Source organism: Lepidochelys olivacea (genome assembly GCF_965140295.1).
Source record: "Lepidochelys olivacea isolate rLepOli2 genome assembly, chromosome: 12".
NCBI lineage: Eukaryota > Metazoa > Chordata > Testudines > Cheloniidae > Lepidochelys > Lepidochelys olivacea.
The window spans coordinates 40039123-40066187 of record NC_140422.1 but is presented as its reverse complement, the minus strand read 5'-3'; the positions used below and the strand labels follow the sequence as shown (position 1 = coordinate 40066187).

The window sequence follows — 27065 nt, the reverse complement described above, 5'->3', positions numbered from 1 at the left end:
TTGTTTAAGTCAGGTTGAGTAGAGTAAGTTGTACATTTTTAGATTTTTTTTAAGAATTTTAGAAGGTGGAGTCCTTCAAGCTATACCCATTTTATTTTTTTTTATTCCATTCCTCAGTTATAGGTCACTTGTTATGGCTCCTGGAGCCTGTCAACAACATTTCTTGTTGCCATTAGAAGAGTCGTTAAGAGCATTTGAAGTATAGAAATCTGCAGCATTCTCTGGTGGCCGGGAAGTGAGAGACTGAGGCCTAGTCTACACTGGCAACGCTAAAGCACTTGAACGTAGCTTGTGTGGTTGTGGCGCAGCCCTGGGAGAGAGCTCTCTAAGGGCATGGCTACACTCGAAACTTCAAAGCGCTGCCGTGGGAGCACTCCCGCGGCAGCGCTTTGAAGTGCGAGTGTGGTTGCGCGCCAGGTCCTGGTGCTCCACCTCCAGGAGGGGATTAGTTTAGAACGCCGGGAACGCGGCTCTGTTTACACTGGCGCTTTACAGCGCTGTAACTTGCTGTGCTCGGGGTGTGTTTTTTCACACCCCTGAGTGAGAAAGTTGCAGCGCTGTAAAGTGCCAGTGTAGCCATAGCCTAAAAAACCTCCTCCACGAGGGGCGTAGCTACCAACGCGGGGAGCGCAGCTTCCTGTGCTGGGGCACTGTCTACACAGGCGCTTTACAGCGCTGTAACTTGCTGCGCTGGGGTGGGGGTGTTTCACACCCCTGAGCGAGAAGGTTGCAGCGCTGTACAGTACCAGTGTAAACAAGCCCTGAACTTGCATTCCAGGGTTGGTCTTCGCTACAGGGAGATCAACGCTGCTGCAATGGATGCAGCAGGGATCGATTTTAGCAGGTCTAGTGAAGACCCGCTAAATAGATGGCAGAGCACTCTCCAGTTGACCCCAATAGTCCAGCTTTCTGAGAAGAGTAAGGGAAGTTGACTGGAGAGCATTTCCTGTCGACACAGCGCAGTGAAAACACCGGGGTCAGTCAACTCCAGCTACGTTATTCATGTACCTGGAGTAGCATCAACTTACCCCCGTAGTGAAGACAAGCCCAAAGTCTCTGATTTCCCTGACACCTCAAGGCATATGGCACCCTGCCATATATATATGGAAATTGAGACCCTATCATAAGCTAATTTTTCATCTTTAAAACCATGAGATATTTTGAAACATCTTAGTATTTGACACAAAACAATAGCTTCATAATGGTTGTGCCATCAGCTTCTGGGGGGTCTCTTCCTTTTATATTCTTCTGGTATTAGTCAGCTGTATTTACTTTACTTGGCTAAATGATCCCTTGCAAACCACCTATATCTCTGTCCCTGCATAGGTGGAGCAAGAGAAATCCACTCATCCAAACAATGTCACTCTGCCTAGAACCAGTTCTGTCTTCTACAGTAGGCAATAAGTAGCATTATCTGTGTTACTTACTGGTGATAGGAAATTGCAAAGCACTGTCTAGTGACTGATGTTGCTTCACAAGAGAAATGAAGTCCTGAGTGGGGGCTCTAAAGGGAGCAAGTAACTGGGCTTTCGGAAAGGTTTATTCTGTACTGTCAGACCTATCCCTATTGTGAAGTATTGCCAAAGGATTGTAACTTTTTTTTTAAACATTTAACTCTCTATTGAGTAAACTCTTGTCTGTCTTATTCTGTTACAGAGGAACATTTGTTCCAGAGGATGTGCACTCTCCTATGACATCACAGCTCACTTCTTAAGGGTAACTGCTAGTTTAATCTTTCCCCTCCATTTCTCTCACAATGCAAAGACTGAAATTGTTTGCAAGGAAACAATTTGCTGACTTTCACACTAGGACCATGAGCTGCCACAATTACTAGAACTGGAATGTGCATTTATGCAGTGGTTTTGAGAAACCAAAATAGGAACTTGACATTTACATAAAGTCCACAAACAAATATTCTGAAATGTGGCTGTGGAAGAAGAGTGATGGATGTAAATATTGTATTGGAATTGGTGAAACCTGTGAGAGATTGGTCTGCAGGGGTTGAAGTTTTACTGAAATATTATAATTTTTAACTAATTTTTCACAATAGGAGAAAACTAGGTTCAGGGTAGGTTTGTGGGTGTGATTTTCCTTCTGAATAATGCTGACTCCTACAGCTGGTTTTTATTAGTTGACAACATGGGTTTGAAATGTATAGGAAAGATATATTATTTTGCAGTCACATTGTACTTCCACTTCTCCAGGGTCTGTTGAATGCCAGTTTGGATTATGAGGAATCAGCACAAGGGATTAATGATGTTTTGAAAACATGTCGAACCAAATGTCCCATTATCATTTCTTCTGCAGCGGTAAATGTTCTTAATTATATTTCCTATTTTAAGTACTGGCTCCAAAATACAATGCCAACTGTAAATTAGCTTAGAATGTGATGTGTAGGGGGTGTTATGGGAGATGGAAGGGAATATTTTATGTATTGCTATTTCGGTTAATTTACAATAAGACGTTAGTTACATTGTCTTGACACACATAGGTACGTATCTTAATACAAAATTAATAAAATTCAGCAATGTATTGCATATCATTTCCTTTTCCCCCCAGAATTATTTAGACACAACTGTAATGTGTGTGTGTGTGTGTGTGTGTATGTGTATGTTATCACAGTTCAGGGCAACTGCACCTGTATTTTTTCCCCCAGTGGTCCAGCGAAAGCATCCACTCTGAGGCATCTGGCTCCCCAGCTGTTGCCTTTTTTTTTCTTTTTTTTCCCCCAATCTCAATCCCTTCTGACCAGGGTATTTCCAGGCTGCAAAGTTCTCTGCTTTCGCTGTGTTATTCCCAGCAGAGAAGGCTGCCCGAGCACATCTGTTTATCTTCTCTTCAGAGACTGATAAGAGTGATGGTCAGCTGTTAAGTTCTTCTTCAAGTAGACGCAGCTGTGTATTACACTTAGGTGTGTGCACTCCCAATGCACCAGTGCAGAAGAATTGTGCCTCCCAGTACTCATAGAGGGGTGGCACTCATGCTTCATGGCCAAAGCCCCTTCCCAAGCTATATGAGGCTGTGACTCAACTCCCTTCAGTTCCTCCTTACCACCCATGGTAAGAGTCAGCTCTGTGTGCTTTTCACCTCACAATTCCTCTATTTTAGTGACTAATTTGTTTCTAGTTGTATATAGTTAATTAGTATCCTTAATATAGTATGTGTTAGCTTTAGTTTAAGTATTTCCTTGGTGATGCCCTCACCAGGATGTCATGCTGTCTGGAGTGGTTTGCAACCATGAGTGCCAACCTCCGGGCAGACACCCCAAACTGGTTGTATGTTCTATAGTTAGATTTCACCAACCAAGTAACAAGTGTGAATTCCTGAAGCACTATAACAGTCTTACTATGGATTCATAGACCGTCCCCATAGGTATTCTAGTCTACCTTGCCACCCAGACAAGCTGGACTTAGTGATAGGTGGTTGCTATGCACCAAAGATCGCAAAAGATTCAGGTTGCTTCCAGTCCCAAGAGACCAGTCACTTAGCCCAGGTCAATTTGTACCTCAGCTCTCACACCAAAGACAGCGCTTGTAGCCAGTCCTATAGTAAATTAACTAAGGATTTATTAACTAGGAAAAAGAAATGAGTTATTTACAGGTTAAAGAAGACAACATATATACACAGATGAATGAGTCTGTGGTTCCAAAAGGTGACAGAGTTGTAATCTCTCTGCACTGAATGTCTTTTAGGACTAACAACAGGTTGACCTTGGGGATTTCTGCTTCTGTTTCCTGGCTCCAGCCCTGTAACAGTCCAGACAGCAAAGAGAGAATTTTCCTGTGTCCCTGTTTTTATTCTTCTCTTTCAGCATTCAAGCTGATGATATGGGCTTTCTTGCATGTAACACCTTCATGGGTCTGAGAGGGCCATTAACCACAATGGCCCATTTAGTTTTGATAGCCCTCCTTGATGGGCAGTGGACATTCCACCTGACTGGGTACACAGGTTCAGAGCAAGCATTTTTACAATTACAAAGCAAAACTTATATATCACCTTATAGAATGGGATCCAGATATTACAAGTGAAATTAATGCATTCAGCAACTTACAAGCATTTCATAATCTGAACACTAAACACATTCTTATAAGTCTGTATTGCAAAGGTTTCCAATTACTCCTGAAAGGTATAGAGTAAAATTTAGAGGTCTCGGAATGAACAAGATGAGTCAGAGAGTGTGTGTAAATTGCGTTCCCATGAGAATATGGGCCAAGGGGAAGAGGGCAGAGAATTAGGGCTAGTTTGATCTCTTTGCCCAGAAAAAGTTCTTGAGCATGTGTTATGAAGAGATCAGATGCCATATGGCAGTGGTTCTGATCCTATTTACCATTGTGGGCCGCAGCCAATACTACCTCCTATGGCCCTGAGGATGTCAGATGGGCTGCAGCTCTGTGCTGATTGGGCTGCAATCCGGCGGCAGGTTGAGAACCACTGCTATATGGGATAAACCCCTGGATTCTGTCCAAAAAGCAGCAGATCTTGCTGATGCTTATGTGCAAACTAGGGTATCCAGTGAGCACAAGCCCAAAAGAAAGGGCAGAAGCCTGGTATAAAGGGGAATCCATTTTATCCCTGGTAAGGAGGAGGGTTGCTTGAAGCCCAGGCATGCACATCCCCAGAATTGATCCCTTCCTAGAAATCACTCAGACCCTCTATAGAGGAGAATGGTCCAAGAAGGTGTTCCCTGTGTGACTCCCCTGAGCACATGAGAAATAATGGCCCTAAACCAGTGGTCCCCAAACTTTTTCAATTGCATCCCCCCAGGAACCATGGCAGGGGGGTTAGAAGTGACTGGAGGAGGGGAGCTGCTGCTCTTTCCCCAGCCCCTTCCCTGGTGGCAGAGGCCAGTTACTGCAGCTAACCAGACTGTGTCCCGGCGGCTGGAGCAGAACTGAGGGGCAGAGCAGGGCTGAGTGGCACTCCCTCTGCACCCCCAGGGAGCTGGCCCAGGCTCACTGCATGCCCCCCCCCCTGAATATTTTTATGTGCACCCCTAGGGGGAGTGTGCCCCAAAGTCTGAGGACCACTACCCTAAACTAAAAGAAACTAAGCCCACATCCCATCCAACCCAGATTAATTAAACTATCTTTAACCTAAAGGTGCCCCCAGACCCCTGATTAACTTGGAGGTGGACATGAAATTTATTGAAGTTGCAAGATGTAAATGGCAAAGAATGCCTAGTGTGGCGAGAGACTGGGGCCCAGGTTTCTCTGGTTAGGGAAAGCATGGTCAAAAGAGAATGGCATGGCATTGGGAAGATAAAAAATTCCTATACCTGTGACTAAGGTACATTTGGAGTGGGAAGGTTGAGAGGGCATCCTAAAAGTTAGGATGTTGGATTGTGTATTTCAACAGAAATGCTGGACTATGACTAAAACTGTTAAGATTGTAATCCATGGTAAAGAGGAATACGGTTCTGTGACCTCTGATGGGAATATATAAAACCAATCATATTAACTTCTTTGGGGTAGGAAGCTAAATGTTTTCTAGGGTAGGGAGAAGAATCTCAGGACAATAGAGAGAGCTGGCGGTGGGGGGGTATAATTAAGTTGTTCTCTGTGTATCCTTCTTGACTATCCTACAAGTATAGGATTTCCGTGTTTATAGCCAAGTATCTCAGTGATTTCAGCATTTCTACTGTACTGTTATCCTCTGAAAGGTATACTATTGCTTTTAGCCACTTTTTTTTTAATTTGTCTGGGAATGTGTTGTTTAAGTAGTAAATCAGAACCTGTTGGAGGCTTTTATAGCATGTTACTATCCTAATATTCCACAGATGATTCCAGCTTTGTTTATATGACTCAGGAAAAGTGAGATGGTGGGGGAATCTTGTTTTGTTTGTGGAAGTGTTGTTACAAGGCTGGAACAGAATTGTGGGACGATGACCGATGGTTATGCAGGACAGGGAAGGTGGGAGAAGCTTCTGAATTTCTGATATACAGTGCAAGCTTGTCTTTTTGCCAGTAGTCCAGAAACCCATTAGCACAAGTAAATATTTTTCCCCTGTGCCTAATTCTTCCGTCAAGTTTCTATTTGCTGCTCTGGTGCTGATGCCCATGTCTATAGCACTTTCATGTAGTTTGTGTGCTGATTATCTCTCCAGGACAGCTAGGCCTTGAGCTTCTTAGGACACTTCCTGCTAAGGCAATGTGAGGGTACTGATGGAGATGCACTGCCACAAAAGACCTTTCTATTGGTAAAGATTTAATGACCTTGCACTGCTTCATCTTTGTAAGACACCTTCTGCTTATTTATCTACATACAGTTCCGTCAGCCCAGATCTATTCTTAAAACAACAAAAGAAACCCCAAGACTCCGATAGCCACCTGGCCAACGTGGCTCACAGACTTGACCAGAGATCACTAAAAAATATAAACCCTTATTTTTAACACTATAAAAGCACCCAAAATATTACATACAAATTGGTCAGTTATCTAAAATCCCACACACTTAAAATAAAAAAGTCACATACAGAAAGCCTTCAGAACACAGATATACCATGAAAATAGCCACAGGCATCAGCCAGAGACATCGTCCCATGTGCCTCATGGGAATGACGGAGTAAGCAATCAGAAATAAGTAATCCAGATGCAACCACATCATCCTCTGTATGGCTGAAGGTAGGCTGAGAAAAAAACATCCCTTCTCAGAGTGACTCCTGTTGTAAGAAGCAGGAATGGACAGCTAGCACCTTGCGGATTAACAAACACAAGACCACAGAATTGCAAAGAAGTATCTTCAGGAATGTTCTAGATGCGGTTCCTCCTGGCCCATCTACCAAACATATTTACCCTGGTCTCACTTTGCTCACTCCCTGGGCTGTGATTGCTAACTTTCTTGGTTTCCAACGTTCTTCCAGCTGTGGTGGCTGAGGTTGGAGCCGGTGCTTTGCTCCCAGTGGAAGAGGCTGTTTGGGGCTCCACTTGCACAGGAATTGCAGAGACTGAGGAAATGCCAGCATTCTGCTACTAGGTAAGTCTGAGGATCCTGAATATCAGATTGCAGGCAGAAATGAGAATGCACTCAAAGCAATGTATCTTTCTGTGGAAAAATGAAGTGTGCGAGCCTACTCTCTGAAACAGATTGCCGGACTTTCCGCTGGCACTATGACATGCTAAGGGGGACAGGAGATTTGCAGGACAGCTTTATACATAGATTCATTTATGGATTTTAAGGCCAGAAGGAACCATTATAATCTCTTAGTCTGGCCTCTTACATAACACAGGCTAGAGAATGTCACCATTTCATCTTGGGAGAGTGCCAAGCAGTCCAGGAAAATATAGATCCTTTGTGGAATAAAGCAGAAGACAAGAGTTATTGTTAGACAACAGAGACAGGAAAATAGCCTTGTGCAGTGGTGGTGAGTCAAATGAATTGACATCATAGTGCCCTTTTCACCCCTTGATTTGGAGTCCTCTCTCTGATCCTCCTACTTTTCATGAATGCTCATCTTGGTGCTATGCTGCACATCGGTTGACCCTCCCGCAAACACCTCTACTCCTTCCTGTTCAGGGTACTGCAGCTTTACTGATTTAAAGCAGTAGGTGGGCAGAAGTGGGAACTCATATGTTTGACACTTCTAGTTGATGGCCCTTGTAGGCAATAACTGGATGCTCCCATTCTGATAATCATACTAGTCCTAAAAGCTAAAATAATAGATTTTTGAGTTAGAAAGTTTGTGACTGAACCATCCCCAGACCTGACCTTTGGGCAGATGGGTTTGGTGTGGCCACAATCCCTTGGTCAGATGTTTTGGAGAACTGCCTATATGTAGGAACAAAAGTTGGGGAAAAGAGGTCTCCCAGGCAGAAAGACCTTGTCTCTTGATCCCTTACTCTATCGTGGCCTTGACTAGAAGTCCTGATTTCTCTCCTTGCTCTCACCCATGGGTATCCCTCTCCTGAATGATTACATTGTTTTCATCTCCCAGCTTCCTCTCTTTAGAAGCAGAATTTTCCCTATCTGATACACCCTGGATTTCTGCGGCCTTTCTACACTTCACTGTTCAACAGCAAGCAGCGCATGGAAGAATGAGAGATGTGCTGAAGAGAGTGGGGTCTGATACAGAGCAGGCAAGATTAGACATCTTTAACTCTTTGCAGTTCTCTATTTGCAATTGTTCTTAAACCATTAGTAAATATAAACTTGATTGTATTTATTTGTAACACTAAGAGAAATAACTGTCCACTGCTATTGTCTTGTCCCTTGTAAACCTTGTTGTTAAATCTGGTTTCTGGGAGGGATGTGGCTATAAATTCCCGCCTCTTCCCCCCAAACCCCATGGGTAAAGTGGTGTCAGATCTGTATAACTCAGCTTGTTGGAATTTTCTGATAAGTGAGGAGGAGAAAGAAAATTCTTCCCCACACACTCCAAAACCAAAAGCCAGGGGAGAGTGCTGAGAAGATAGTTGGAACCACTGGGGCTGCAGGTCTCCTGCCTGTTTAAGGCAGCATTGGTGCAGTCTGAAAGGAATTCCAGCTTGGCCTGCTCAGCTAGGAGGTTGATGGCTGAGAAGTGTACACAGGACATGAATAAGGGCACTTTCTGCAATGCTGAGAGGAGAGCCAGAGAACCCCTGAAAATTGAGTAGATCCAGGAATTTTCTCACGGGTGGCTGCCATTTTCCCCAATTAACTCAGTGACCTTTGTGCACAGGGACTGTCATGGGGAGGGGGAAAGGAAATAGCTGCACAATCAGAGCAGTTGAGTATTTTTTTCAGGGGAAAGGAGGTGTTGTTGCCCCGACTTTTTTTTTTTTTTTTTTTTTATTACAGAGCCTTCTCCCAATGCAGGGAAGTTCTTGGAGAAATCTTTTTATGTTGACAATTTGCATTTCAAAATATGCAACAAAATTATCCCTGTACAGGTAGTAACTTACATGAGTGGGAAATAAGCAGTCCTGCCTTTTCCTGCCATTGGGTCAATGATTACTACTATTGCTATTTATGTACGTTGTGGTAGCTCTTAGAGGCTCCAGTCAGGGATGAGAGCCCCGTTACCCTGGGTACTGACCACACATGAAATAAAAGAAGACAGCTCCTGTCTCAAAGGTCACAATTTAAACATATGGCGAAGACAAACAGGAGAAAGGACAGGGTAACAGTGCAGTGACTGAGTTTGGTTAAATGAATAGCAGTCAAAACAAACTAACTGCCTAGCCACTGATCTAGGGTCAAATTCTCCTCTTACAGCAGGACAACTGCCCTGACTTCAGTGGAGTTGCTCAGGTGTAATGTGAGAAGGACTTTTTTTCACGGTGTACAGGGTTGGCACTGTGCTGTGCAGCTGGAGAAGGGTAAACTATACTGTTATGTGAAGCTGGAGCGTGGTGTTTGGATCAGTTAGCCCTGTCTGGGAATGAAACAGTGTGGAGTAAATTTTAGGGGAGTTCCATACACCTCATTCATATTTAATCCTGGCTTGTTAGCAAATTATTTATATTTTTGCCCATTCTGTCTCTCTGGGTCTGTTGGATTTCAGTGGAGTTAAAAGGTGTGCTCCTGCTTTTTCCCCTCAGATATCCTAGTCTGTAGTGTACATATGTTGTACATAAATCTTTTTGGCTGGTTCAGCTGTCATATTTCTTAGAAGGAAAGAGGCCTTATTTGAATAATGGTACAAGTGAAAACCAGGGTTGGTCTTACCCTGATCACAAAACCACCCGAGTTTTACCTGAATGGCACAGCCCCAGAACAGGAATAATAGGCTTGTTGGATGGTAGGACTGAGGGCACTGCCAGAGGTAGGAGGGTGCGTAGCATGTGCTTGCAATATGCTTTTGCTTGGGCAGTACTTGCTTGAAGATTACTTATCTGTGGATGTGGGGAAGGCTGTCAATTATTTTTGCTTACTGACTTTCAATGAGCCTCATTCCTGCTGTTAAGAATTATGTGATTAATATGGAGTTTTGCCAGAAGAAGAAATGGACTCTGGCTTCAAGACTTCCAGTCACTGCGACCCTAGTTTCACCAGCTGTGTCAGCTCCCAGCGTGCTGTGCAGGCTTGGGGCCCTCTTGAGCCACAGTCTTCCTGGAAAGAATCCCGCTACCTGTGACAAAGCCAGAAAAGCCTTGGGACATGTTTGGGGGGCTTACTTCATGAATGGAATATACACATTTCAAGTCAATATTGATGATATCAATAATATGCAGCCTTTTTCACTTGTAGCTCCTAGTGTGTCTGCTGTTCTTTTCACTCATGGATCTCATCTTCACCAGATTAGCACCAAAGGTAAATCTAATTCCTGTCTCATTAGACTGTATGGGTTTTAAAAGGCTGGCTTGCCACCTAAAAATCCCTTAGGCCAGCACTACCAAGCTTGATGGGATCCTCCTGCTAGAGGAAGAAGTAAGGAATGTCCCAAGAAGAGCATGATGGAAGTCCTTGCTCTCTCCTACTTTGCTCAAAAGCCAAACACAGCAGCCCTCCTTTAATTATGACACCACCTTCCCCACCATGTTAGCCAGAAAGACAAATATTAAATACTGACTCACTGTTTTCAAACCTCCCATTCAGTGGACTTTATACCTCACTCCCCTACTGCTTGAACTAATACAAATAATGCTGCTTAGCTTTTGTATAGCATTTTGCATTTATTATTGGTCACTTTCCATAGGGCAAGAAATAGACATGGCACTTTACAGGAGATAATGTCCCAAAGAGGGAGCAGAATCCCTGTCCTGACAATCTAACAACGCAGACCAAACAGAGAGGTTAGGGACCATCGCAGCTGGATTACTTTGTGCAACAAGGTTTTGCAGATTTCTTTTTAAGGGAAGGTGTTTGGCAAAGATGGATCTGAGAGGCTGTTCCAAGCAGAGAGGTGATGTGAAAGGAGGCTTGGAGACAAACTGGTCAGGAGAGAAGCATGAACTCTGGGAGAAGATGGGGTAGAGCTGGAGAATGCTGTCTATTAACTAATGCCCATAATACTCTGTGAAATAAGTGGTGACATGTTCCCCCTTTTAAAAGATGCTGCGGGGAAGCGACTTGCCCAAGGCTACATGCTGAGAACTGCCTGGAAATGCTTTGGTCATAGGCTGGTCCTTGCTGTTACTTTTTCTGCAGCTTTTGATAACCACTGGTTACAGCATGCTTTCCGCCTTGGTCCAGGGTGATCTGAAGCCTCCTGCGTTAGCATCAATGCATTTGTCTGCAGAGAGGTGGAGGAAGAGGCTCTGTCTGTGCCTTTAATAGTACGAATGCTGCCACTGACACCACTCTTGATAAACCTTCACCATTACTGGGGCAGTTCTTTGTCTGAAATATAACCGCAATTCAGTCCGGGGTGTGCATGCTCTTTTCTGAACTACACAGCAAGGGACAGAGTGTCAGAAATCTTTGGAATGGTGCCTGGAGATCCTCGGATGCTTGGAAGAACAAGGCGTGTCCTGGCTCGCTCTCTTTCACTCAGCAGAGAAAGGTGCGTAGAACTCTCCTTCCCAACTTATGGGAATGCAAAATTTGGTACCAGGTGCTTTAAAGGATTACCTTTTGGGTCTGGTGAATATATTTGTCTGAAGGAGCCTCCCCACACTGTAAGCAGCACAGAGAAAACCACCCCTTGTGGGGCATAAAGAAACGACTCTAGGAGTCTACGTGGTAGCACTTTGATTTCTATCAGCTGCTGTGTCGAGGCAGGAGCCCAGTGAGGGGTTGCCAGATCTTCACTGAATGTAATAAATTGCTGTTTAGAGGGAGCTGAGTCCAAACAGCTTAAACCACACAGTAGCTGACAATCCATATGAATAAGTTACACAAATTCAGTACTGTGCCACCTGCTAGAGACAGGCTTGAAAACCATCAAGCACTCTTCCATGAGAGTGACCTGATCCAAACTTCAGATTATGCACAGTCTCCAGCTGTTGCCTGGAAGGCACTATGCCCAGCATCTGCACTGCTGTAGAAATATCTGGAGAGACCCAATGATGATCTAAGACATTTTACCCTTCTCCTGTCTTTGGATATTGCAGACCGTGGACTGTATCAAATTCTACACAGTGCTGCCTCAGACCAATACATCAGCCTGTTGCCTATTGCATTCTACAGGTAACAACAAAAAATGTTAAGGGAATTGTTTATGGGAGAAGAAAGTGGTTGGTTGCTCACATGCCCATTTCTAAACATGTCTAAGCTCGACTCAATCACAGAACAAGTGTGTGTGCAGGGAGAGAAATCCTAATGGGATAGTGTGATAGAAAAATTTGATTGCCATAAGTTTGGGATGGCTGTATTACTCAATGGCAAAGATACTGCACCCAACATGGCTGTATTGGCCACTTCAGGTGTAGCCAGTGTCTTATTGGTGAAACAAACTGGTAACTTGCAAAGCTAAGAACACTTGTAACCCTCTGAAAGCTAATGCTACTTCTGCTTGATAGTCCATGAAAGCTTTCCCTGCTCTCCAGGATGTTCTTGCAATCTTACTGTTTTCATCAACTCGGCAGAACTATGATTTCCAGATGATATAATTCCATCTTCTCTTGCTAGAAGTGTCCATTCACACTTCCCGGTGTTCTGAGGGGTGGGAGTAGTGTCCAGTGCTGAATACAGCACGTCTGATAGTGAAATCCCACATTCAAGGTGGTGAAAATGCTGGTTGTACCTTTGCCCCTAATGTGTTTAAAGATGTATGGTGAGATGCTGTTGAGGTGCTTCCTCCTGCACTGTATTCATTCTATACCTTGTGTGATTCCCTCTAGCCTTATCCCCTGCTTTCACCAAAACCTACTTAACAGAGAGCAAACCTTCCTTTATGTTGCTGTTGACATGTATACCCAGCTGCTTCGACTCTACATAGAAGGGGAGAATCCTCGGAGATCAGATCAGGGGGGACAAAACCTACCCAGCGTAAAGCACGTGAGTGGCGTTCGTTCTCTTCTCTTACCTAACTGAATTTTACTTTGAAGGCCTCCTAGCCATAATACCATTTATTCACTTGCTTGTACAAAGTATATTTACTTTTCTTAATGGCTGACATACCATTGATACTTGTACAGTACCTAGTCCAGAGGGGCTCTGATATTGCCTAAGGCCTGGAGGTGCCATAGTCATACAAATAATTGTCAGTGTGGCATATAAGAACGATCAAGTTGGAGTGCCATCATAAAATAGACATGCCCATTAACCTTGCTATTAGAGGACCTTAGAGTGCACTTTAATTTTACATGTGGTGAAGTTATCTTCTAATCTGTAAATAGGATAAATTAAAGTACCTAAGCCACTTGTAAAAGTGAACATTCTTTTAATAAAGATGAAAGTGAGGATTTCAAGTGACTTTGCTTTCTGTCTTGAACCTGATGTCTTTTCACTAGGTGGATTCTTTAGAGGTGTTAACTAAGGCTCGTCAATTTCTGCTACATTCAATTGCACGGTGCCCTAAAAACAGCTTTGTACATATACAACAGGTATGCTAAATCCTCCTCCTTCTCGCTTTTATCAAGTCATTGTAAGCTCCTGCCTACCCTCCATTTAATGTCTGCGTGCATGCAGCCCTCAGTCTTTTTTGCAAGACTAATCAAGAACTAGCACTGTCCCCAAACCATACAGCATTTAAATGCCACTTTCATAGTACTTTTCTGGTAGTACAGATCCACTGTTTGTGCGGAGTCGGCTGTTGCCTGACCCCCAAACCATGCTGTCTCTCTTCTCTAGCGGAGGCAGGCTGAGCTGGTGCTGATCTCAGGTTGCTTTGAAGAAGCAGTAATGGGCCTCTAATACCAGTTGTTTTCTTTTTCCTCCCAGTTACTGGATCCCTGTGAAGAGTTTGACCCAGAGGTGAAAGCTGCCCTCTTCCATTCCTGGAAGCCCAGTGTAGCTGAGGATTTGTATGATGAACCAGTCCTCTTCTGAGCGATACTGGTGGAAAACTGTAGCTAAGGCAAGGGCAGCAGAGAAAGACGTGTCTAACTCTGCAGCTGCAGAAAGTGTTTACTAAGATCATTTTTGTGGAATCCAAAGAAATGGATTGACAGGAAAAACTATCAGCTGTTCTCCATCTTTGTAACCAGGACTACTTGATTCAAATTACTTTGTAAATAATTTATTACAAGCAAAACCTTGAAGCTCTTGTTAATAATAAAAAGTAGGTTAAATTTTTCTCTTTAGACTTGCTTGGGGAATTGTAATTTTAAAAAGCCTTGTTTTAAGTCACTCCACTGTCCCATATAACTGTAGACCCATCTGAATAGGAACTACATACATGCCTGCAGTTTATGCAAATACTTAACTGATGTGGTACAACTTGGTTTCTATCACCACGTGGGGAAGCGTAGAACACCCAGTTCCTTTACATTCGATGGAGACTGTTTAGTACAACACTGCTGAAATTGATCTAAGCATGGAGAATCACAGCACAGTAAAAGCTTTTTTTGTTTCTGAGCAAGCTGAAGCTATTTCCACTGAGGTGGGTTTTTTTTGTTGAGAATCTATTAAAATGTATATTAAAAATTCCCACTCTGCTGAATGGTTTATACAAGGCTGGATCAGTACACACCTCCAGCAGCCCTTCAAGTAGGCTCCTGTTGCGCAGTCAGTTCTGGTTTTACAGCCTGGCTTTCCACAGTCCCTGAAGGATTCAACATGAGAATTTGCTCAGGCTCCAGTGGCTTGGCTTTGTCCTGAGTCTGGGTCAGAGGATGCACCATGGACATGTGGACATTAAGGTTATGGGCCTTTTCAAAACGCTTTCCACACTGGTCACAGGCAAACTCCAGCTCGGTCTCAGCTTTGTGTTTGGTCATGTGATATTTGAGAGACGCTCGCTGCCTGCACTGGAAACCACAGATTTCACATCTGGAAAGCAAAACACAATTAGAGCAACACTACAGTGGCCGCAGCAGTTCATCCCTAGTAAGAAACTAGGGTAACTCCTCACTGAACAAAAAGGCTTCACACCTCAAAAGATTGTATTAAAAAAAATCTTCTGTTCCTGCTCAGCAATAATCTGGGTAAATGGGTTTAGGAATATGAAGAATAAGATAGGTGACACCGAATACTATTTCAGCAGAACATCTCTTGTGCATGGGGCGGGGAAGATACTGGAGCAGCACAGTACAAGAAATGCTAAGCTACTGAAGGCATCTCATTCATAGATTCCAAGGCCAGAAGGGACCATAGTGATATAACACAGGACATAGTGTAGGAATTATGGGGAAGTTCTATCTTTTAGAAAAACATCCACCCTTGATTTAAGAAGTGCCAGTAATGGAGAATCCACCACAACCCTTGGTAAACCATTCCAATGGCTAAATACCCTCACTGTTAAGAATGTACAGTCTGAATGTCTAAGACAATGGCTAGAAGTTGTACCTTTCTCTGCTAGATTGAAGAGCCCATTACAAAATATTTGTTCCCCATGTAGATAATCTAGTCATCCCTTAACCTTCTCTTTGTTAAACTAAACAGATTGACTCAGAGCTCAGTCACTACAAGGCACGTTTTCTAATCTGTTACTCATTTGCAGGGCTCTCCAATTTATCAACATGTTTTTTGAACTGGGGCTAGCAGAACTGGACACAGGATTCCAACAGCAGTTGTACTAGTGCCAAACAGAGGTAAAATAACCTCCCTGTTTATACATCCCAGGATCACAGTTAGCTCTTCTGGCCACAGTGAGCACTCATGTTCAGCTGATTATCCACTACACCCCACCAATCTTTTTCAGAGTCACTGCTTCCCAGGATAGAGTCCCCTATCCTTTAAGTATGGCCTACATTTGTTCCCAGATGTATATGTTTATATCTATATTAAAATGCGTATTGTTTGCACCCAGTTTATCAAGCAATCCAGACTTCTCTGAATCAGTGACCTGTCCTTATTACTTACCAATTTTTGCATCTACTGGGAGCTGAGGCAACACAAATTAGAAAGCTTGAGAGTGAGCCTGCAAAGGGAGTGCAGTGGGGTGGAGCTCAAAGGAATCTTGGAAGCAGATAACTGTCTAGCTAGTTTGACCAGTAAAGGGAGACTCACAATTGGTTCAGATCATGATTAGTCACAAACCCAATGTACAGCCAGGAAATGTCTCCCTTTAGTTACATCACCTCCCTGCTGGTATGCTGAGAGGGCAGAGAAATCCCTACACTTCCTAGCATAGGCAGCAGGTCCACCAGGACTCTGTTTTCCAGTCATGAAAGGACTTCTTCCAGGCCCTAGTTTATTTGAACTTTTCTGAACCTGACTTCAGAGAAGTGTCTCTAAATGAATTCCTTACCTTGGCTTTCAGAAATGTGACCACTACCTAATCTCCCTCAACTTCCAATCTGCATTTTCTGATGAAAACGCCAACATCTTACAGTAAGATTCTTGGATGGGGCCTTTTTCTAAACAACATTTAACTATACACTCCATGACTAGTGGAAGGAAACCATACAGATTCCACATTATGGTTTTCAGTATTCTTTAATCAAAGTGCTGCAGGGTTTAGGAAGACTGAACAAATAGGTCACACACACTTTAAGAAGCTAGTAGGGCTTCACATTTTAAAGGGGTCTAATCAGTGACCCTGTCTATTCATTTACTTTATTACACCACTATGATGTGTATAAGGACCAAAGTGCACTTACTGGAGGGGCTTTGCTCCTGAATGGCGCATCTGATGGACTGAGAGGTGTTTACGTTGTTTGAAGGTCTGCCCACATTCATCACAGATATAATTCCGTACCTCTGCAGGGAGAACAGAGATGGTGAAGGAGTCACTGGCACTGCTGACACCTTAGCACCTCAAACGTTGATACACAGAAGCCCATGTTTACCGGAAGCAATTTAAGCTAAACCATGAAGTTCCTTCACTAGCACCTGATGTGGGAAATAGCTCAAATCCTCCCAGAAGATAGCATAGCCTGGAGGCCTATCAGTATCAAACAAACAGTGGAAAGGTGGGGAGGGGTGTTAAGCAAATACCACAGTGACAGGGCAGTTTCATACCCAACACAAGGTCTTGGCACAGTGAAGTCATCATCTTGTTCTTGCATAACACCCTCCCTTCGGTTGTGAGCAGCCACTGTCAGCAGGAAGTACCTGTATGAATGAGTTTCACATGGCGCTGTAGGTACCGATCGATCATGAACACCTTGTTGCAGCCAGGGTGGGGACAAGGCCTCTCCCGCACTTCTTCATGATGCTCCTTTATGTGTTTCTAAAAATAAGGATTGGAGACAGGAGTCTTTTATACCCTACTAGGGGTCAGAAGTTAGTTCACACTCCTAATCAATAGCTTACATAGCACAAGCCAGAAGGCTCAGTGGCAAAAGTCAGCAATGCAGGCCTACACATCCCAGCTAGTTTCACTATATGAAACAACTCAAGCTTGCATCCAAGCCTGAAAGTCCATTGTTCTGTAGGACTTTAATAGAACATTATTAAACAGTCTTTCCACCAACATTAGGCACAAAGCAGCTCATTTAGCCAGCAGCATTTCCAAAAGGGCTCCCCAGCAAGCCAATGGCTGAACATCAGGACACAGCATGCGTCAGAGACCAGTTCCTCTTTCCACTTGGAATGGAACAAAGACCTCTGACACTACATGGGTCACACAGCTGAACTATTCACTTTGACCTACCCCATCCCCATCGTTCAAGAGAAGGGAACAGAATGCCCAGATACCATTCTTAATTCTCTACTCACATGAAAGGTGTCTCATCCCCCTTTAATAGCTCACAGCACCTACACTGGAAATAACACAAGCCACATGTTAATTCTTAACTTACCTTCATGCCATCGGCCCCTCTGTACACCGCTGTGCATCCCTGGTAAGGACACTTGTAGATGGTAGGCAGCTCCTCCCTGAAAAACAGAGAATTACGCCAGTGAGACTGTGCTCATCTCAAAGGGTCTCATGCCTCCTTGCTCAGTTCAGTTACCTTTCACATTTGATCTTTTTTTTCCAGCCTGGCTTTGGTCCTGGCTTCTTTCTTATTTTGGGCTCTTCAGCCTTCTTCGCTTCTTTATTTTCACTCTTTTTGTTGGACCCCCTATGGCAAAGAACAACAATAGAAAGAGATGAATGAGAATGTTTGATATTTCATTTTTATTTAATTCAAGTCTAATTTCACCTGAAATGGCCCAACTAGCTCAGCCATTTAACCTGAGAGTAGCACAGTAAAGGTCTAGAGAAGCACACGTGCTCTCTGCACATGAGTGGGGGAGGAGGAGGAATGCAGCCCCTGATAGATCACATTCACCTGCTGTGCAGCTCAGTGAATCATTCTACTGAGGCTCCGTAAATCACATCTCTACGTGCCAACAGGTTAGGAAGGGAGTGAGGGAGATGTGGAAAGTTTGAGTTCTGGGTCATGTGAGAGAAAAAAAAAAATTTCTTCCCTTGGTTGGCCTCCCCCATCCCAAAAAAACCAAAGAAGTGGGTCAAGGGACGCTAATGCCTATGCTATACCTATTCTGTGGATAAACAGAGGCACCAGAACCAAGTTCAGTGTTTAAAAAAGCCCCTTACTTCTTTTCCGGATAAGGCTCAAAGGAGTCATCTGAAGATTGCAAGGTTCTCTTATCATTTTCATCTTCACTCAAGAAGTCTCTGAGAAAGAGAAGAAACTTTATTATACATGGTTTGGATGAAACTTCAGCACTAACACTCCAATTTGCTGGTTTCTTTAGCAGACATCAATATTTGTTCTTTAATCTCCTGCACAAAAAGTTATGGCAACTGAGGTGCAAAACAGTCTCTTCCCACATCATCTCTTAAAGCAAGAAAGAAAACCACATGCCAAGGAACACTTGAAACTGCAAAATCTACTACTTTGGAGACTACAGCACAGCAAAAATAAATGAGTATTGTAATGAGAAAAAAGTCTGGCCATGCAGTTAAAGAGAATTATTGGAAGTTGTAAGAGTGGAATTGTCACAACCAACCTCTGCAATAGGACAGGCAATTTTGCAGAGCAAGAACGTAATACAATTGTTCTGACACAAAGTTAATTACTCTGCAGCTCATTCCACATTCTCCTAACAGCAGCCAATAGGCTTGGGCTTTTTATCCTAGTTATAGAAACCAAAATAATCCTGGGGTTAAGAAGGAGACAACAGAGCATTCTGGCATCTTCTATGTAAGATTTTTCAGGCTCTCAGCTACATTTTGTAATTAGGCTTGCAAATGGCAGGTTAGTACTTTTGACACAGAACAACTCTACTAAACAGTCACTTATTTAGGAACTTTACTTTAGACACCCTCTTTTGGGAATCTTGACCGAATCTTCTTTCACTGTTACGCGGGGTTATGATGATCGCAAAAATTGAGAGGCTCTAAGTGTCATTTACTGCCACTCAGCAAGTTCACATCAAACACGCTCCTTTTGTAAGTAAAGACAAGATTTCGCTAAGTGCAGTCCGATATCTGACAACCAAGATGGAGTCTCCTTTAGATATCCACACCAATGACTATTCTGGAATCCAGACTCTCAGTAGCTGAGAACGAACGAGAACTATGAGAACGAACTATGAGACTGAATACGAAGCTAGATGGACCTGCAGTGCTGGCAACCATCTCACCAGACCCAGCACAGAGCTGGGCAATACCAAACTGGGTCCTTGAAAGACATAGGGCAGCTCTGCTGGGAAACTTTTTCAGAAGCTGCTAAAACATCTATCAGGGACTCCAAATGCCATTTAAAGAAAAATGGGACACAATTAGGAAAAACAAATCCGGGGTGTCAGCTCAGTGAATTTTTATCAAGATCACTACAAAAAAAGCAGTCTGTCAGATGCTGGGTCCAAGGGAGGAAGGGGGTCTCCCATGACCAGGTCACACTGGAGAATGAGATCCCCTCAGCTGACCATTTTCATGCTTGCAAAGAACATTTAGGCTATTTTAAACCCACTCTTCTCTCACCCCTCAGAAAGGTCACTGAACTCGTCTTTTACCCGCTCATCCGATGTTGAAGACAGAATCTGCTTCCCACTCAACTGTCCTAGGAAATAAAAGAGAACGCTGCGTATTACAAACAAAAAGCAGCTAAAAGAAGCCAGCAAACATTGAAGAATTCACTCATAGCAGCTGGCTACGTACACTCTCTTTGAGGATGGGTTAACCACATATGCGACTGCAGAGCTTTATAAGACCTGGGGCCTTCACCTCCTATACTCTAGGAACTGTTATGGATCCTTTTTGCCCAAATGCCCATATAAACACCCTTGGTTCTGACCCATACCAGTTTCTGATTTGTAGTTGTAATATATCTGAGACTAAGCAGCTTTCAATTACATTTCCTCTTGTCAGCCCCAGGAAGTCTCACTCACGCCTTTTTCAGATGCATGATCCAGAACACAAGGTGGAGTCACCCAAACCCACCTGTTTAAAGTCAGGAGATAATCCCTAGTGGTGTCACACATGTCACCTTGAGAAGGGACAAGAGATGAAGGTGCCAAATCAGGCCTACAGGGTGAATGGAAGCAGCTCTCTTAACACTAAGTACTTACTGGTCCACTGCTGGAATCATGCTGGAAAGTTCCCCATGAATGTCTGAGGGCAGTGACCAGGCGCTCCCTGGTTCACCACACACCTGCTGTGGTGCTGGAGAGGGAGGAGGCAAGGCCATCCACCCAGCGACCCACCTTTTATTTATTAACAATGAGGGAAACTATGGTAGTGTAGCACAGGAGCGAAGAGCTAACAACTGCACTGAACTGTACAAATGGTTCTCTCTAAAACACCTGCACACGATTCATGGAACAGCCTGGGAAACACATACAGAGCGCTCCCAGATTGCAGAGGAGCCGTCCTCCCCACCAAGGCCCATTTCGCTCACTCTGCACTTATCATCTGGAATCTCCACTGGGGCAGAAGCAGGTCTCATCCCCATCAACAGATGGGGAAACTTGGGCACAAAGAGGCAAAATGACTTGCTCAAGGCCACAAAGCAAGTCCGTGGCAAAGCCACAATTTGAATCTAGGTGCTTCTGGCCCCCAGCCCTGTGCTCAGAGCCCAGCTTCCACGGTTTATTTTTAAGTACACTTCCTTTTCTGCAAAGCTCAGTTTCTAACATCAACATGGACTGAGTTTTAGGTGCTTTCGATTGCTGTCTATGCCATCCTGGAGGACCACCCATTCCAGAGGTGATAGCACTGTCAGAAAGTTCTGCACGGACCCAGCCTCCGGGTCTGGGGAAAAGGGCCTTCACCTTCCCCATACTGTTGGAGGTCACTTTTTAGGCAAACCTCTTACCTGGGGGACTGCTCAGTGGAGAGGCTGACTGGGGCAGACTTTTCTCCTGGGAAGGGACTGGACTGTCCTGTTGTGAATGAGATGAATTCCTGCTCTGTGGCAACTGATTCTCTGCGCTTAGTGGCTCTGATGTGGTCCCTTTGTTTACTGGCTGCTCGCAAGTGACTGTCCTTGCTGGGGCAAGCTGGGGCCTGGGAGCAGAAGCAGCCCCAGCATTGTCTGCACTTGCCCCGTTGTCAGTCAAACGCTGTGCTGTGCTCTTGTTCCATTCCCACGTAACAGACAAGGCATTATCGACAAGCACTGTGCTGCAATCAGAATCTGTATCCATAACATAGTCATGCCCATCTCCACAGCCCCACACGGCTCGAATTATCCCACAGTACTCGGAAGATAACACACTCTGCAGGCTTGGCACAGACTGGCAGTTCCCCGCATGGTTGTGGGTCCACGTAACCAAATTATGCAGGCACTGGGGGCTGGATGTGATCAGGTCTACTGTTCAAAGGGGAAAGAAGAGCATGCAAGCAGTTAGTCGCTTTGGCAGTACCAGGCTGTTGGACGGTGCTTACCCCCACTTGCATAGCATGGTGATGGGTTGCTCTGGTATCTATCTGCCTCTTTATGCCATGCCCAACAGCTAAGCTGAACCATTTAAAAACATCTGAAGAGTGTGGCTAGAAAACATCCAGAGTTGATGGGGAAGCTCAGGCAGGCAGAGGACCCAAAAGCACTTTTTAAAAGAACGCATCAACTGGAATTTAAGGGACTGGTGTTAAAAAATAACCTGATAAATCAGGAATACTACAAAGCTGTTTTCTGCTTCTCTGCTGGCTTTGAGGGGCTTTTGGGCAGGCCCAAGAACGTGATGAGATATACTCAGTCCCAGCCCTCTTCCCCTCTCTGTGCGCCTTGCTGCCTCTTCAGCTGATGCCACTCCTGGAAACCACCTTGTGTGGAACCTGCTAGGAGAGTGAACAGGCGAGATCCCAGAGCACTGCACGACCCAGGAAGTACAAAGGACCATGAAGAAGTGACACTGGCTAGACACACACAACTGTCAAATGCACTAAAGGAACAAACTGAAGGGAACTTCTTTAAATGACCAGATTTCAAGTTAGTGGCGTCTGTCTGAGTGTCCAGTCGAAAACCCCAAACCCTTCTTCGACAGTATCACAGAACAAACAAAAAATAGTTCCAAGTAATTCTGTACTGCGCTTACCCAAACAGGGGGCTTCTGTATCTGGCTGTGGCTGCACATCACCGCTCCTACACACAAGACAAAGCAGCACATGAAGAATCTCTTCCAGGGAGACAGCAAGTCAGGAACACAGTAGCAGCTAGAGACAGGGCAGTAACAACACTAAGGTATCTAAACGTGGCAGTAGCAGCTAAAGGATCACATGCTGTCTACAGAGAAAACAGATTCAGCCATTAGCTGTTTACAGCTGCTAAAAATACATACTGTCCAGGGAGTTCAGTGCCTGGAAATTCCACAAGTAAACTAACATATACAAATATACAGAAATTTATGACTTAAAAAATGAACGGGAATAAAAAAGCTCAACACATACTTTCCTTTTGACTTTATATGGCCTGTGGGAGACGCATTCACCCTCTGAATAAATGTTTTGAGGATGCTGCGACATTTGTAAAACTGGGCATGGCATTTCTTGCAGACATATTGCGGCAGAGCAGGATCTTGTCGGACTGCTACCCCGACCAGTCGCTGAAAATCTGTGAAGAACACTTGATCCACACGTCGCTGCTTCTCTGAGTTCTCTCCTGTTACAGGGACCTTCCCGAAAGCATTCCGCAAGCTCCGGGAGGAAAACTTCCCATGGCAGAGTCGGCAATACCCTGTGCTCAGGGCTCTACCGATTCCTAAGTAAGAAGGAAGGATGAAAGTAAGTCAGTTCTTACAAATGTACAGGGACTGTCGTGTGTTTGTACAGCACCTAACACAACAGGCCAGACATGGTTGTGGCCCTTTGTTGTGCAACATTTGTACTGTGCGAACACCTATGACTTCACTCTAAGCCAGTGCACTGCCTCAAGAGTCTTGGGTGCAGAGCAACCCGGGCACTCCTTCACTCCAGCCCAACATCAAGGTAGTCATGCCTGAGGAGTTAAAGGAACAGCTGCATTGGAGAAGCCAGCAACCATTGCTGTGTAAACCTGTGTTCAGGACAAGCAAGGGCACCAGTGAAATGGGATTAAGCAGCATGATGGGACACAAACCTCCCCCTCTAGAGTTTGTCAACCCACAAGGGATTACTTCAAAGTAACACACCCCGCCTGCCTAAGGACTGAGCAGCCTGCTGGCCCAGCACCATGCCCGAGTGTGACTCTCCGACCCTCCCATGGCGGCCTACTGCACTCCTGCTGAACTACCCTGTAAAGAGGATTTCAGTTCTGCCCTTACACAAAGTGACAGTTACTAACTGGCAGCAGCAGTGACAAGTCTCTCTCAAAAACTAACTCCTCCAGGGGGTGGGTGACTACGATGCCACTGTATCCACTTACTCCCCAGCTGCATACAGACCACTGACTGACTTCTGTCCACATGGGCTTGCCCGACACCTGACCCAGCAAGGGAACACATAAGAAATTTCTGCCCACTGACCCTACAGCACATGCCTCTGAGAAGCCAGTGCAACATTTCAAATCTTAAAGCTTCACAGTGCACAGCCCCCAGTGTGCAGTAGACACAGAAACCAAGCACTGATCGCTCAGGCCCTAGCCACCCTGTTAAAGTTAACAGCTGTGCTTAGCCCACTTGACAGGTCAATAATGTCAGTGTCCAGAACCCTATTAACGGCATTTGTGGAAAACTGGGTTAATGTCAGTGCAACAGCGATGTCATCCAGCCAGAACCAGAAAAGCCCATGGGCCTTCCCCAACTGGTCAGCCTTAACCTTGGCCTCCCTACACCCTCCCTGCACTACAGCTTCTCCTCCTGCCCCAAAGCCCCCACCATGCTCAGCTGAGTGCACAGCCGTTTCACAGGCTCGGGGGTTTTGTACGGGGAGGGCAGTATGTACCAATGAACGCTAGGAGGGGGACAGGTGGGAGCTGCAACCCCTTCTGATACTAGGGAATCCAAGCAGTCACCTAGCCCATTCCCCTCACCCACGTCTGCACTGAAGAGATGACTGCCTTGAACTGCACAAGGCTCTGCAGATGGGGAGCAGCACATGGCCGTAAAAGCCCTCCCTGCTCAATTCGGAGTGTCTTTACAGGCAGGAGAAAGCTCAGACACTACTGATGGCTTTTGGTAGGGTTTTATCATTAGTTATATTACAAATGTTGCAACTTGACTTCATGTGCAACTGTCTCTGCTTTGAAAAGAATGTTTCCCCTTCAAACAGGCAATGTAGCGGTTTTAGGCACAACCCTCAAGGCGCACACATCTGTACAAGTTCGTACAGAATCAGTGCGCTCTCAAAGGCCACTTGTCTGCGGCGTCCAGTGCTGGCACTTCAGAACAGCCCACACGCTTGGCGGAGCGCACTGTCAGGGAGAGCTCGTACTTCCCCCCCGTAGCGAGCACCAGCTCACGCCCGGAAGCAGGGCGCTGATAACACTTGTAATTCGTATCCCGACTCGCCTCGCTGCCAGTGGAAACCTTTCATATCCATCGCATAAGGGGCGGGGGCGCCTTTAAAGGCTGAAAGGGTTAGCCAGCCTGTGCCCCAACAAGCTCACTGTATTCTGTCACACTAATCAGTGGCCGTGACTTACTGCGGACTCTACATTTCACTTGAACAGACAACTTCCTAACGCTGCTTCTTTCCGGCAGATTTCTAATCCCACAATCTGGACCAGGCACTGCTATTTCCCCCACGTCTCTCTCTTCTTCCACGAAGGAGTGCCGCCCTGCCAGCAGCTAAACCCCTCCAACCCTCTTCCCAGGCGGGCCCCACGCACGTCTCTTCGGAGGAGAAGGGACAGGGGACGGGTGTCCTGCCGCTTTCTGTGCCTGGAGTGACAGTCGCCCACGGCTCCTCCCCTGCTAGCAGAAACCGCGTTTCCCGGGCGAAGGAGCCCGGGCCCCGCCGCCCCGACTGCCGCGCAGGGCCCAGGCGCAGGGCTGCTGCTCCCGGGACGGCCCGGCCCCGGCCCCGGCCCCTCTCCCCCACTCCTCCGGGCCCTGCCAACTCCGCGGCCCCGCGGCCCCGACCCCGGGCCACCCTGCGGGGCTAGCGGGGCCTGCCCCAAGGCCTCCTGCGCCCTGGGGCCGGGCCCTCCTCGCCCGCCGGCTCGCTCCGCGGGGTGGACGGAAGCAGGGCCAGCCGGGCCGGGCACGGGAGGGCTCAGAGGCCACGGTGACGGGCGGGGCCAGACTGCCCAGAGGCGGCCCGGAGACCGGCCCCCCCAGCCCGCGGGGGCGCCAGGGCTCAGGCCCGGGGTGGGGGAGGGGCGCGGGTCGGGTCCGGTCCGGTCCCTGCCCCGCCGGCACCCACCTGCCTCCTCGGCGCCGTCCTCCGGCTCGGGCGGCGCCGGGGCCCCGCGCGCCCCCGGCCCCGCCCCGGCCGCCGCCGCCGCCTCCCGGGCAGCGCGGCCCCGCCGCCCGCTCCCCGCCCGGGGCTCCGGCCTGCGCCCGCCGGCGAGGGACAGGAACCGGCCGCGCCGATCCCGCTTCATCGCCGCCGCCGCCCAGGGCCCGCTGCGGGCGCCTCCCGCCTCGGCGCTGGGGCTGGCGGGGGCCGCGGCGGGGGCACAGCGGCCCCTGGCGGCCCGGAGGAGCCGAGCGCAGCCGAGCCCCGCCCCACGCGTGTCCCGGCCCCGCGCCCCCCCCGTCCTCGTGCCGCCAGCCCGGGGGGGGGCTCCAGGGGGCGGCCGCCGCATTCGGTCGCTTATCTCGGCCACCCCGAGGGCGAGGGATTTCCGCCCACGACAAGGTGGATCCTGCGGGATTGGCCCCACGCACGGCCCCCGCGGGGCAGCGGTTTGAGCTGGCGGGTGCTGTGGCCGGGGGGCGCCCACCGCGCGCTGGGCTCTGGCCCGCCTTGGACTCGGAGACCTGAGCCGACCCTTCCGCCCGGGCGCCCGCGGCTGAGTTCTCCCTCCCCGCAGCCGGCTGGCGTGTCCTGCGTGGAGGGGCGTTCCGCTGAGCCCGCCCCTGTACAGCCCCTTCCTCCGGGTTACCAGCTGCCGCCGCGGGCCCGGGGCCTCCCTTCCGCCTGGGCGCTTCTGGAAAGGTGGACGGAGCCTTTTACCCGCCTGCCTCCGGACAGTCCGGACCCCTGACCGGGCCCCCGGGGTCTGTCCACGCCCTGAGGCAGGGACCAGCTCCCCGTGTTTGTCCGGGGTGCCCAGCACGCTCTTGCAAAGAACCAAAGGAGGGGGGTGGATTTAATAATAGTTTTTCAGATGGTCTTTGAACTAACAAAAAGCTTTTTGGTCTGGTGTGTGGGTACTGGGCTTCTTGTCCTGGCTCTGCTGCAGACTCCTGAACGTGGGCGAGTCCTTCCACGGATCCGTGCCTCGGTTTCCCCTCTTGCGGAACGGGGCTCCTGATCGGTCACTGCCCAAGGGGGCGGAGGAGGGCTGCACGGATAAGCCCACGGGGGTCTGTGGGGTGCTCGGACACGGCCGCACGCTGCAGTCTGGGTAGCCGCCGCGGGCTCAGGGGAAAGGGAAGCCCCAGCCCCGCCGGTCGGGCGACCTAGACGGCTCCCCAGGGAAAGCCGGGGGGGGCGGGTCCCCTGAGGGGCCAGCCCTGGCACAGCTCGGACCGGCCGGGCTCCAGCCCGGCCGCTCAGCGCTAGCTGCCCCGCAAAGGTGCCCGGCGCTGCACGGACCAGCCCGGCCGCCACGAGCCCCCTCCCGGCCGGGCGAGCCTGGCGGGAGGCGTCACTAAGCATGCGCAGTAGCAGCATGGTC

The 27065-nt window shown here is 47.2% G+C and overlaps 2 protein-coding genes across 6 annotated transcripts in view; one reads left to right on the top strand and one right to left on the bottom strand.

Annotated features, from left to right (window-relative positions):
• The window catches only part of FANCA (FA complementation group A), a 77700-nt gene extending 63250 nt beyond the window's left edge, over window positions 1-14450 (top strand). For 3 of the 5 annotated variants that reach the window (XM_084644335.1, XM_084644336.1, XM_084644337.1), the window contains 10 exons: window positions 1657-1716; window positions 2205-2309; window positions 6860-6972; window positions 7931-8072; window positions 10168-10230; window positions 11317-11422; window positions 11973-12048; window positions 12702-12858; window positions 13314-13406; window positions 13744-14450. In XM_084644335.1, the coding sequence (XP_084500461.1) occupies window positions 1657-1716; window positions 2205-2309; window positions 6860-6972; window positions 7931-8072; window positions 10168-10230; window positions 11317-11422; window positions 11973-12048; window positions 12702-12858; window positions 13314-13406; window positions 13744-13851 (1023 nt within the window). In that variant the 3' untranslated portion in view covers window positions 13852-14450. Of the gene's footprint in view, window positions 1-1656; window positions 1717-2204; window positions 2310-6859; window positions 6973-7930; window positions 8073-10167; window positions 10231-11067; window positions 12049-12701; window positions 12859-13313; window positions 13407-13743 lie in introns of those variants that run through there. The other 2 variants (XR_014713719.1, XR_014713720.1) reach the window with 2 other exon arrangements.
• ZNF276 (zinc finger protein 276) lies at window positions 13224-27061 on the bottom strand (the record flags this gene model as incomplete). Its single annotated transcript, XM_084644404.1, has 12 exons — window positions 13224-14793; window positions 16566-16665; window positions 17020-17137; window positions 17709-17784; window positions 17862-17972; window positions 18452-18532; window positions 19844-19922; window positions 21177-21674; window positions 22399-22445; window positions 22751-23060; window positions 25643-26504; window positions 26918-27061. 12 exons carry the CDS (start codon window positions 27059-27061, stop codon window positions 14508-14510), a joined length of 2712 nt encoding a protein of 903 aa, XP_084500530.1. The 3' UTR covers window positions 13224-14507.
• Between the last annotated feature and the right edge of the window lie 4 nt (window positions 27062-27065).